This window comes from Pleurodeles waltl, chromosome 3_1 (genome assembly GCF_031143425.1).
Source record: "Pleurodeles waltl isolate 20211129_DDA chromosome 3_1, aPleWal1.hap1.20221129, whole genome shotgun sequence".
NCBI lineage: Eukaryota > Metazoa > Chordata > Amphibia > Caudata > Salamandridae > Pleurodeles > Pleurodeles waltl.
The window spans coordinates 2,001,254,633-2,001,268,230 of NC_090440.1; the positions used below are offsets into that span (position 1 = coordinate 2,001,254,633).

Below are 13,598 nucleotides of genomic sequence, written 5' to 3' on the forward strand. Positions count from 1 at the left end.
GCAAACACGGACAATGGAAGGAGGGAGGCTGAGTGGGGAGGGGCAAGCAAATGAACAGGCGAAGAACACTAAGGGGGGGAAGTACAAAAGGGAGCCACCTGAAAAAGAAAAATATCTGATAGAGTGCTTACATCCAAGGAAAAAAGTAGCACTTATAAAAAAAATAAGCAGAGGAAGGGCACAAATTATACAATCATGCTTCAGATTACATATAAACACGCAAAGGGGTAAAGAAGACTCTGGCAGTGGACCAATAAGAATCAAATAAATGAGTGTGACAATGAAGCCAACAAATGTTAAATAATGGGCGGCCTCTGAGCCCACGGATAGGCCCCACCTTGCACAGCTCTATCATCAATAATTTCACTGCAAATGTTGCAGTGATATCAATGGTGTCATAGAAGATGTCATAAGTGATGTAATATGTGGGATAATTAGCAGTGCATGTAGAGGGTGCAAGTTATAATTACCTTAGGGCATTAGTTCTAGTTACTTGTCATCACTATAACTGGTGAATTTGTGTGATTTGTAGAGTTCAAAATGTTAGCTCCATTGTTACTGAATATTTTACCTAACATCACTTTAACCTTTGCTTTTTTCATTGAATTTCTAGGGTTTTTTAAAAATGTAAAGTTATATTCAATCAACAAACAGAAATCCAGCTCCCCTCCCCGAGCTTCATTAGGCCTTGCGGTTCCCATCCGCTAGAGCGTTTTTCTTTGTCTTATTAAAGGGGAGGGAGGCAGCGTGCCCCCTATCCCCCACCCCAACGGGCCCTTGTTAGGCCCCGGGAATCCCATCCACCAGGGTCATTGCTCCCCATAAAAAATACACCAGGCCCTAGAGATGGGGTGTTTTGGGGGAGAATGGGGGAGGGGAGGTGTTTGGTGCCCAACTCCCCCTTAAAAACACACCGGTCTCGGGGTCTCCCGGGAGCCGAAATCAGCTGGTGGAGGACCCCCTTTTAAAAATTAAACTCTTGCTTCACCCCCCAGGCATTGGCCCACCATGGGAGGCCTTTCAAAAGCACCCGCGGGAGCCTGCGCTTGTTTTTTTTGTTTAAAATATTGCCACAGATGTACAGGAATTCATGGTAAGTGTTTTTTTTTTTTTTTTTACATTTGTAGCCCTAGGCGGAGTCCCTCTTGAACCCCCACCAGCAGGCCTAAGAGGTCAGGGTATTCCTTCCCTATCCTCGTGTCTTTTTTTTCTCATTTGTTTTTTTGTAGGACTCTGGAGTAAGTTCCAAGTCCTATGATGGATACCACCATTTCCTGGTTGAGGTGGCGGCAGCCAATCATATCTCAGCTTGAGATCTTTTGGGTTCATCGTCCTTAGAAATACAAAGATTTTGAGCATTAATTGCTCAAAAATTACTGAACGGATTTACACCAAATTGCAAAAAGCACTACTTCTGGACCTAGATTTAGCTTTCTGCCAAATGTGGTTTAAATCCGTTCAGCAGTTTAGATTGTAGATGTGTCTAAAGTTCCAATGGGAAAATGAATGGGGAAAACTCATTTGGGCCCCCTCCCCCTTTTTTCTTGGCTCCCGCTTAACAGATCACCTAATACATTCCATGTGCAAACTAGTCTAAAAGTAGCACCTTTTTGGAAAGTTTTGTGCAGATTCATCAAACGGCACCAAAGTTATTAACAACACAAAAAAATATTTCCTGTGGAAAAACGATCCTAACTATATAACTACCCAGTGGCGACCACCACTGTATATATCAGAAACAGTGACTGTTTCATTAATGGTTGGGTGTGAGTTGCTATCAAAAAGATGACTTTTTGCTTTGCTGATAACGTATGCTCTATCTGGTTACTTCTGGCCTTGATTGGCTATGGAGTAGACTGGACGATATTAATTCTAAAAGTTATGTTAATTCTAAAATGGCCCTTCTTGTTAAAACCTCTTATTTGGCCCATTGAATAGAATTTCTTTTGTTGTTGTCATCATTGAGTTTGGCCGGCTGACTGAAAATTATTTAGCTTCTAAAGATGACCTATGTTTGAAGTGTATTTGAACATTTTAGTCACAATGCTAAAAAAAAATAATCTTTACAATCAATACATTGGTACTTTGGTGTTAGCCAATTTTATATCATTCTGGGTAACTAATAGTATTCTGAATGGCATCTGTTGATTTTACGGACAAGATGCCAAGTCTAAAGACAATTTTTATTCTTTTGTCCTGTTCACTTAGCATACTGGTAAATATATCTGATACCCTGATGGAAGATTATTGAGGGTAAACAATATGGTATAGCAATTCAGTTATGTAAAACTGTAACATTGTCATTAGGAATTTTTGCATTCTTAAAGTATCTCTTTCTTCTTTGAATCAAATAAAGAAATGTATTATCTTAAAAAAAATTGTTTTAGATATTGGAAATCTGGAAGGTGACCTTTTAAGTGGTGAGTTTATGTATGTTGATGAAGCTGTTGCCTTAAAAAGGCTTGCAAATAATTTGTTTCTTTTAGAATATTTAATATGTTTATGAATAGTTTGTACACTGTGAACATGTACATTGTTTGATGCAATAATAGTATGTAATAAATATCAATCTTCCAACTTAGATTCAGTTTGATTATCTGCAAAAAAAGTTCAGATAACTAAACAAAATACTATTTTGCTGCATGTCAAGTTTTCCGCAAATCTGTTGGGAGATGGAGAAAACAACAAAGCAAGGGGGGGGTGGGTCATAAAATAAGTGTTTTCTGTTTTAACTCCCATCAGAAACTTTGTTCTCTGCCAAAACAAACTTAGACTTTACTTGGAATGAAACTAGCACTTTACTCCGATTAGTGTCTTTGCTTAATTTGGTGCAAACCACTTTAATAGTATTTGAGCACTCTTCATTATGAAATCTATTTAGTGGGCATCAAAGAGTAAAGTTATAGAGATAGTGGAGTCAGTACATTAACCTGTGTTCATAAATTGTATTGGGTGGATCTAAAATAGAGTGGATCTAAACTTTACTTTGTTGTCCACCAAAAACAACAATACACCAACTTTGCATACAACTAGTACTTTACTCAGAGGAGTGCCTTTGCTTGGTTTAGTGTCAAATACATGTCAGGTGGACTCCGATGGATTAAATCATAGAGACATGGTGACCCTTAGTTTGAGGTTAGTTTGCAAACACAGGTTCATGAACTGTCCGTGGAGCTAAATTAAAAACAAATATTCAATTGCATGAGGAGGTTTTTTCTCTCATTGCCTATTTTGGTCCCACAAACCCAGCTTTCTTTCAGCAAGTCCAGAAAGGCTATTGGTTTGGCCACCACAGAAACATTTCTGTTGCAGCTGCAATTACAGAATGCGGGCCATGGTTCTTGCATCATGCAAAAGCTAAAAAGGCTACATAAAAGGGAAGGGTAAGCACAACTCTCCACTGTCACTGACTCCCTGAAGGGTCTTCTCAGTTTAAAAAAAAAAAAAAAAAGAAAACAAGCATTTGCAATGCAATGAGTCTTGCTTTTGCTCGAGTTAGAGCTATTAGCGTTGTAGATTCCTAACTGGACTTTTCTTGCCACATAAATTGAAAATGAAAAGTAAAACAGTTGACAGAAGCAAGTCAGTTCAAAGCGCCACGTCCTCCGTGAGCTTCAAGAGTTATTGGCTCCCTGTGTGAATATCTAGAAAGGCTGGGATGAAAGGCAAACTGAAACCGTAGGAGGGGCCATCTCACGCTGTAACAGGAGGAAGCGCGACGTAGTGTGATGACCAACAAAAATGTTCACTTAGTGAAAGCACCTGGGAGGGAACTTAGCACACAAAGGAGGGGCATTTTACAAAACGCACCAATAAAAATGAAGCATTTAAGACGAGCACAACAAAGAATGAATAGCAAGCGTGGGTGTGGTTAAAAGCTCAGAGATAGATTACAAGAGGCCAGAGCGCTTGCATCCTCGATCCTAAAAACGGATTGATGCACTGGTTCACCAACTCTGCTTAGAGACAGGCCTTGATGTTCTCAAACCAATTTCAGTTATGACCCATTGCTGGATTCCCTGACAGATGTTGCAAACTCTGAACTGAATTTTCTTTAACTGACAAGGTTATGAATTGCTGTTCTGTCCTATGCCAGATTTTGCGAACTCTGAACGGAGTTCGCTGACTGATGAACTCCTGGACAACTACTATGACCTCTGCCAGAATATGCAAACCCTGAGTTGAGTTTGCAACTAAAAGTATGAGTACGAGTACTTGATTTTTTAAAAAAGACGGCTAGAATCAGATTGTATTATAGGAGGCAAGTTCATACCAAGCTCAAACATATTTAGTAATCATGCGGTCCGCAGACTCAAATTCAGGCCATCTCAGCACCTCTTGAAACAAGGTTAGGCCTTATCCAAAATTTGGAGGCTATAGGAAATTCTATGAACTTTCCAACAACTTTAAACACAGTTTTTGTTAGTTAAAACTATATGTACCCACCACATCAAAAAGTGCCTTTTCAAAAGCAATAGGAGTGTTTTGCTTCACTAATGACCGAACTGAAACACTCATGCACTGATAAAAATCTCTTAGTCTAAAGATGACATTTATTAATTCACTTCGCAAAGTTCATAAAGGAAGGTCAGCATGCTGAAAGCACACGTTTAAAAATGGTCACAGCAATTAAATGAAAACATGTACAAATGATTCTCCACTGCATATATACATGCAAAGATACAAATACATAGATTTGTGTATATATATATATATATATATATATATATATATATATATATATATATACACATATATATATATATATATTCATACACAATGCAAAGCAAATAATTAGTAAAAATTCATCACCGTCGGGCCTATCTGGTGCTTCATCTTTCTCCTGCCAGCAAGTCGTTGACCTCGATTCGACTGCAACGAGAAACAGAGATCTACCCTCATGGGAAATATATCAGGCATTTGACGTCTCAGTCCTGATTGAGGTCTCTGAATCTCCCCACCGTCGACCTGGGTCTCTTATATACTTTTAGCAAACAAGAGAGGAGAATTCTAGAAACTCCCTCCCACTGCATACGTTTATTATTTTAAAAAAATGCTGGTTACTTTAGGTCAGCTCTGAAAAGAACACGTCTGGAATTGGCTAAAATCCCAAGATGCCCTCTATCAAAACAAAACGGTTCTCTGCCGTCCTAGTACATTCTTATCAGCCGAAGCCCTTGGTGAGAATGCAGAATAAAAACATGAGCAAGAAGCACATTGTATAGTGGAAAAATATTTGCAGATTTGAATGTGGTTGTGGCTAATGCTAAAATAAAGTCATGAAGCATAATGAAGCTGGTGGTCACTAAGGTGACGGTATGCTGCTAGGCTAAGTGTAACGTGGAGTCAGTGGTCAAAATACAAATATCATTACAAGGAGACGCACAATTTCTTTATGAAGAGAAGAAACTAACAGTTGTTACAGTGACTCATCTGTGTCATGTCTGATGCTCTTCCTAGGCTATCTACACATAAGGAAGAGGAAGAACTGATTTGTACTCAAGAGAGTATAGAGGGAGAACTAAACAACAAATTACCCTATGGTTTAATAATTTTTCATGCATCATCCTGAAGAAATGATACTTAATGCAAGGCAGACAATCTGCAAACTGTCTTACTAATAGGCTGAGCAAAGAATAGATGTCTGAATGCCTTTGCTCTTCCACGATAACAAAACATCTGAAGCTTAAAAAGGAGTATACAAAATTCCAATATGAACAGCAGGTAAAAGAATTCCAGAATTCCAGATACCTGCTAAGCCGGAGCCAGAAACACCATTAAATGTTCCTGGACAGGTCCTCCAGGAAATAGAAAATAAAAGCAAGCCCACCCAACAGGATTTTCCATTATGTTGAATGGAGTGCAAAGCAAATGTGTGGTGCGAAGATCAAATTGAAAGCATTCGAAACAAGAACATGGAAGAGCACTATTTAAAAATACAACCACTAAAAAACTGTTTCCAGTTTATAGGTGGCCATTTGTCACTAAAACTTTAACAGCATTAATTTAAAACACAAAAAAACAAAACCATACAATTTTTTTTATTTTTATGAGAACCACTCACAAAAAATAAATAAGGGAGAGCATCCCATGACCCTATGACTTATGGTGCGGGCAGAGGGTAGGTATCTGGACCCCACTTCCCACTTTGACTTAAAAAAAATTAAAATACAAAAATAGATTATGCCTTCGACTTTGTAAATAATTTTATTTTCATCACCTATGTAATAAATGCTGGATCTTAAAATCTGAATCATCAACGACGTGATCATTGTTTGGATTTTCATGTGCAATATACAGGCTTCTCATTAAGAACGGCTTTCATAGAAGAGTTATGCATGACATACTGGGAAATAAGAGATTTTATTTTGGCTACTTTGGGGTTTCTCTATGCAGAGTTGACTACAAGCTATTGACCCCCTTGAGCCTGTCACACGCCATGCTTAAATGTGAAAAAACAACAGATGGACGGAATGCATATATGTGAAGCATGAAGGCTGGGGGTAGTAGTTAGACCTCTTAGAGGCTGGTATGGACAGGACAGAGTCCGACATTTGTCTTTTCCGTGTCTCTGAGATGCTGTTCGTTCTAAACCTGAGAATACATTGACGTTTAGGGTGGAATTACTCAAGCCCATCCAGTGCCTTTGAAAGGCTAATAGGCCTGGTAAAAAGTATCCTCAAAAGAACAGTACAAGGCCTTCTGCCAGGTATGTTTTTTTGTGTGAAAATCCAATGATGCTGTCTATTGCTGGCCTTGACGTTGGATGAACCACACACATTCATTAAGTTTTGTTGGTCTTAGCAGGATTTCCTGAGCCTTTTATAATTTGGCATCTAATCACTGTTATGACAATCCTTTTGTTTGAGAATGAAAGAACACTGGCAACGCCACAGTTGGCATATCTTGATATAGGAGTCATTATTTGCTGTTACATGGTGATGGAAGCATTTGAACTGGAAATGTATTACCAATTGCTTTGAGCTGTCTATTTCGTATTCTCAAATTGTCTTTTCCATCTGTCTCGGTTGTATTATAATGCAGGTGTTTAATATCGCAAAAAATCTATAATGAAACTGCATTTACTATAGCTGGGAGGCCGTAGAAATGTTACCTACTTAGGGTTCAGGCAACATTGGGATCAGTGACTAATGTGCATGCTAGTTGAAAGAATACCACTCTAGTAAAAGAAAGTGGGTTTTTAGGTTTGCCAGGTTTAGAGTGGATTATGACAGAGCAGTAAAGACTATGAGGGGTTTTGTATTAGGCATGAAGAAACTGGATTAAATGCATTTGGATTCAACACGTGTATTGTATTGTAATTGTATTCATATAGTGCACACTGTCCCTGCTGAGCAGTTAAAGCACTTTACTGCGAGTAGCACAGTACTGTGGAACCCAAGGTTAGTGGTTAGTCTAGTGGTCATGAGTTACTTTTGGTTATTGTGTTTAGTCCTGTGCTCTCAAGGAAAAAGAATGCTATGCATTTACTCCAGTTACTTTGTGTTAGATGAAATTAATATCCGTAACATGTGATCATTAGTGGGGGCTATGTGGATTTATGCAAATAGCTGGTGAGAAGACTAGATATGCTGGTTGAGATTAGGTATTGTTAGGTTCAGAAATGGGGTTAAAAAAGGAAAGTTTGTGCTCTTTGAAGTAGAATGCAAACCATTTGCAGAAATATAGTAACAGTGATTGAGGCAGACAAGCATGTGACTGAGAGAAGGGTATACTCAGAAAGATGAGGCATGCAGAGGATGAAATATATGCAGAGGGTCACTGAAGAAAGAAAGCAGATGAATCAAGAGTTGCAATGTAATTCAAGGTAAACTTTTCATGCTGAGCTTTAGGAATACAGCAGGATGAGACTTTCTGACAAAGCATGCAATCTCAGGATGTGAAGTTTTTGAAAGGAATAACTGTATGCAGTGCTCCATGTACAGAGAAGATTGCTTAAACATGCAAGTCCGAGTGCGCAGATTAATAAACATGATGAGCCCAAGCCTGCTTTGTCCCACGTTGAGGGCAACCATTGAGACACAACCTGGAATATCCCAATCTTGGTAGAGGGATGTATCCTGCACGGGAGGTGGGTAGTATCTTTTGTATACAAAGTCTCCTTTAATGATCTTCCCTCATTATTCTAACATCAATGCACTAAAATGCCGTTTCACTCAATAAAAATGGGTTATTTAGAGGTGGCTGAGAGTATGTCTGCATTATCCATTCAGACTTGTACTCCTGTTCTAGGATATTTCTGCAGCACAGCAGAGTAACTGCAGATATGAAAGATACCTAGCATAAACAGCCCAAGTGTATGTTGTGTGTGTTTGTATATAGGACCTGCATGGTACATGCACTCTGTGTATGTGTGAGCCAGAGTAATGGAGGCCTGTGAGATCATTTTGTATGACCCAGGCCTGGCCTTCTGCACAAGACTGTGTTTTTCTCAGACAGTGGAAATGTGTTTGCAGACATTTCTGAAGACTGAGCAGGAAGACGTTGTAACACCCTCCCCTGGACAAAACATGATTTGAGGCCACAAACATGGTGTAAAGCTTGAAATCAAAGATATAGAGGGCCATGAAATGAGAGGACCATAGGCCATGATTCTGAAGGCTCCAAAAACAAGCTTGCCTCACCTCATGAATGGATGACTAAGGGTGCTGGAATGGGGTGGAGACTTTCATACTAGAACCAAAACGCTTGCTAAGTTAGAGGGTCTGTCCCATTGGGAATCCTAAAACCCCACCTAGTACAGTCCTCTTTGCCCCCGACTGTTGTGTGTTCCAGGTGTTAAGTTCTAGCAAGACCTTCAGTGACGACCTTGCAACCTTCTTTACAGAGATTATGGTAGTTTATATATAGAGCTTTATATTCACTAAACCATCTTTCATTGACGTTACAACAGTGTAAGCTACTGTTGATGCTTCATTTAGGTCTTTAGTACCCACAATTTTTCATACTATGAAGCAGTTTTCTTTATGAATGCATTGATGAAAACATGCATGGATTCCCTTTCTATTTCCCCTCCATTACGGATTAAGACCCAGTAGTGGAAGCGTTGTTCAGTGCAGCACTGGCCTACTGAAACTCCTTCTTTGTCTGTCTCAGAAATTGCCATTGTTACTGCCTTCTTGTAGAAAAGAATGCTGCAGTCTGTCTGATATGAGAATTTAGTTTGAGAGACTATATGTAAGCATCATCTTAAAAATTTCACTTTAAATAAGGTACAGCCCTGTCTTCAGTTTGCATTTTTGACCAAAGAGTGACACACTTTATTTGATCACCCTTTATTCTTTCCTTTAGTCTTCCTTCCGTGCTTCATTTCACCATTCCGTCTTCCTTTTTTTTCTTTTACCATTCTTACTTCCAACATGTCTTTTCTTCCTTCCTTTCACCTTTCAGTCCTTTGTGACCCTTTTCTTTTCCCCACTTTGCTTTCTTGCTTTCTTTTTCTCCCCATTTCCCTTTTATGCTTACCTTTCTCCCTCCTTCTGCTTTATTTCCATTTCTGTGTGCCCTTTTTAATCTCACTTTGCATCATTTCTCTGTCACTGTACTTGGCAGCCCTCAGCACTGGATCTCAGCTGTGTCCTGGGATCCCCTTATAATGGTCAGAACCTCTTTCAGAGGGAGGTCTCACGGTAGAGCTCCCCATTGGACCTTGTTCCCTCCACGCTCTCCTCTTCTTCAGAGAGCACACTGGTCTTGGCAAGCAGGCAGGCATTGGTGCTCCAGGCTCAGGGGGTAGGTGGCCTTGTTTTTTCTAAGTGTGGCCTCCCCATCCAGCAGGGGCACTAGCAGTCCTTTTAAACAGACCTTTGCCCCTAGTTCTGTTCACAGGCAGAAGTCTCTCAGAGCTTCTTCTTTTCAAACAGCCCATCTGGCTATTTGGCAGATGAACAAAGTTTGGGGTCTTAGCCTCCCCTTTCTTATAGTCCATTTCCAGGCACCAAAATATAATTTAGACTCTGAGTCTTTGAGGTTTTATTTTGGGCTTCGGCTTCTTTTGACATGAACACTTCTGTTATTTTTTGTTTCTCATAAAAGGACGTCTGTTACAGCAGGCAAGACTCCGAAGCTGATTGCCCCACAACACAATTCATGGGAGTGACCACAGTTCAAACCTGGATGTCAACCACAGCGATATGTGCATCAAAAGGTTAATCCCAGACTCCCAGCCCTACTCTTTGTGATTCCCTTATCAGCCCCATCTCATTTCCTGAGATGTGTCCAGGCCCCTTCCTTGTGATCTGTCAATTAATCAAAGATCAGTCTTTTGAGGTGTAAAGGGAGTCTGTTCCTCCTTCCCTCCAGTGTGTGTCCCACCCAGCTCACAGGAATGCAGCAGTACACAAATCTAGCTTGGGGGATTCCTCCCCTCTTCATATCTTCACCAGGCAGACCAGAGCTTCACAAATTAGAGCCAAGGTTCTCTATGTAATGTACTATTGCAAACACACACACACAGTGTACATTCACAGCATACTTACTGCCTAGTACTGTTACCTCCATGCATTGTACCATTACAAGTACACATGCATTCAGCACACACATTCAGCCTGCGTGCAATGTTCATCACTGAAGCTGTTGTATATTGTACCGGAATAATACACACACACACACCCACACACACACACAATACTCCACACTTCATGTATTGTACTTCACGGAAGCCTGCATACACCAGCACATGCTTTCATTACGGATGCACTGCACAGCATTACATCTCTCAAGTAATGTATTCCTCGCAGGCATACATGCTCCCAGTACACCACTATGAGGATGGCACTTTGGGCACCCCTCCCTATCCAACAAGACCACAGTCTATGAGACAGGCCTATGTGATGACGCACCTGCATGATTGTTGTTTACCTATGACAAAATAAATCAACATTAGGGATCTAAACAACAATGTAGTTGCCCATGCAGGGCAGGGGTACTTGTCTCTTATCATGCAGAGGACTTTTCTGTCCCAACTGTGGGTTTAACCCCACTGAGTACAAGAGCACTAACAACAGGCTTCATCATTTGAATCTTGCAGAACTTTAGGATCCAAGCATATAAGCTCTCATTTTGACCTGCTGCAGGAAATACCTTTGATTACTAGTTTGCCGGAGAAAACTAGGAATTACAAAACACATAGATCAGAGTTTTTATTCAAATTTTCCCAATAGATTTTGCAGGTTTGACTTGATTTTCAGGGGAAAATTGTGGGGTTGAAATATTTACACCAGAAATCGAATTCCTATCACTGCACAATCACCTGTCTGCACAGGGATTGTCATAGATGTGTTAATGCATAGGCAAAGTGAGCAATTGCCAAGGGCCCACACCTCCCGAGGAGGCCCCTGGCAAACTGAACTTTCTTTCTGTTTGATCGCTGTTACATTTCTCTATCTAATTCTATCTCCCTCTCTGTTCACCCTTACCTCTAACTCTGTCTCCCTAACACTGTATCTTGTTGGGGTCCCAGTCAAGACATATTTCAACTGTGTTTGTATGACCTTATTGAAACTGAACATATCATTTAGTATTCTTTAGCATCATGTGCTTGAAAGGGTAATAAAATGTAAATTTGTTGTGTACACAGGCCCCAAAATATTATGCCTGGGGCACTAAAATCCTTAAGTTGACACTGTGGTTTGTAATTCAACACCTCCCCTGGAAGCAGGGCTATTTCCTTTAAGAGAAAGGAAAGATCGAATACAATAGAGGTGTACTTTCCTCAGGCCATTTTTCATTTGAACTAGAAATCATTAAGTGAGAATGTGCTATGGTCAGGAGATATTTCTTCTGGTAAAGAGAAGTCTTTCCCTGTTGGAGACACGAAACTAATCCAGGGAGGCTTCATATAGAATTATGGAAAATGTTGAAATGGGTTGAAAACTGTAAAGCAAGTGATAATTTAGGATTTTAGGTCTTGCAGAATAGCTGGATTACTTGGTGTAGTTGTCCTTTTCGCCTATTTACCAGAGAAAACTTTATTTGCTGGTCATTGTGACTTGTCTTTTAAAGCGGATATTGAATATGGCTGCTTTTATCACTTTCCTGAAATGATTTATAGTCCTTCATGCTTCTTTTTTGTATGTGCCTTGACACACTAGACTTTTGTTAATAAATTGATTTATGAATTGACGAAATCCATCTAAATAGTTTGCCGCTATTTTTTGTATTATCTCAAAACCATAACTTATTAATTGTTGTGGTTTTTCGTAGGGTCGATCCTGTCGTTTCTTTCATGGTGTCCAGAAGGTAAAGATGAATGAGCAGAACATGTTACAGTTCAAGCACGGATTGTACAAGGCCTGGGACATTGAGGAGCTTGTGGGGCTTGGAAAGAAGCTGCGTGCCTGCCCTTACTTTGCAGCCCGGGAGCTGATGATAGAGGCCGATATTGTGTTCTGCCCATATAACTACCTAATGGATCCACAAATCAGAGAAAGTGTAAGTCTGATTTTCAAAATGAGGAAATGTTTTGGAAGAATAAACTATCTGAGGAGCTGTGGGTGATTTTTAATTAACCCGTGCATAAGTGATGAGACGTGCCATATTTCTGGAGTTTTCTTGTCACCTTGTGAATGTTTTAGGTTTTGCTATCTGTTGTCGCATTGCCTATTCTGGGCTTCATTAATGCTTACAGTGGGCTTTGGGTCATCCTATTGCTTATTAATTTCTTTTAAATCTCCCATGCTTCTGGTGTTTGCCTCTCCGCTAAAGCACACCTTCCCTAGCATCCTTTTAATTTGACTTGTATCCTTCCACTACTTACATTCAGGGAACTACGTTTTTCTTTGCTTTTTAGTACTCTGTATGAAATTGGGTTATTATCTGAGGGAGGTAAGTAACCACCTCAAGTAATAATTACAGTCCTTGTTAGGGTGAACCACTGATGCCACTAATTAAATCTTAGCTCAACCCCTTGGTTGCTATGGCACTGAGCAGACAGACTTAACTTAGAAGCAATGTGTAAAGTATTATGCAGTACTAAAACAGTAGCAAAGTCAAAATGTAAAACAATAAAAATCCCAAAACGGATTAGAAAATAGAATAAAACTAAATAAAATGATACCAAAATGGAAGAAATCCAATAAGGAGAACTGGAGATATGAATTTTGTAAAGTTTCAAATGGCGCCAAGAAGCACAAAAAGCTAATGATAGTCAGTGGTCACTGTAGAACACTTTAGAACAGGACCTAGGCTCAATTTGATGGTTACCTCGATGAAGTGTGGGCTGGACAAACTAGCAAGGTTATAGATTTTACCTTCTGACTTTAGTCCTTTAAGTCCCACTTCACCCCTAGAGTACACCTCTAAAGCCTTACAGTACTCAGGGGAGGCACTAAGAGAATCACAAGGTGTTAGAAGCCGCAGTGGGGTCTAGTCCAGTTGCCACTGGTCATCTGGCATCTGGGCAATTGCAGGAAAAGGCCTCTTGTAGTCTGCTGTATCCCTGTAGCATTAAAAGAAGTCAGCCTTATGACCCTTGGAGTCAGTTTCTTAGTCCTGGGTACAAGAGCCAGAGCAGTTCCAGACTTCTCAGCTGTTCTTAGGCTTCAGGCAGCAGGTCCGTTCTTTTCTGATGTTCCATG

General features: G+C 40.0%; 1 protein-coding gene across 5 annotated transcripts in view; it reads left to right on the plus strand.

Moving 5' to 3' along the window:
• Positions 1–13,598, plus strand: part of BRIP1 (BRCA1 interacting DNA helicase 1) — a 967,251-nt gene that overhangs the window by 504,342 nt on the left and 449,311 nt on the right. For all 5 annotated transcript variants that reach the window (XR_011201660.1, XM_069226443.1, XM_069226446.1 and 2 more), the window contains one exon: positions 12,226–12,453. Coding sequence is in view for 4 of the 5 variants with exons in the window: in XM_069226443.1 (XP_069082544.1) it covers positions 12,226–12,453 (228 nt within the window). In the remaining variant the exon portion in view is untranslated. The remainder of the gene's footprint in view (positions 1–12,225; positions 12,454–13,598) is intronic.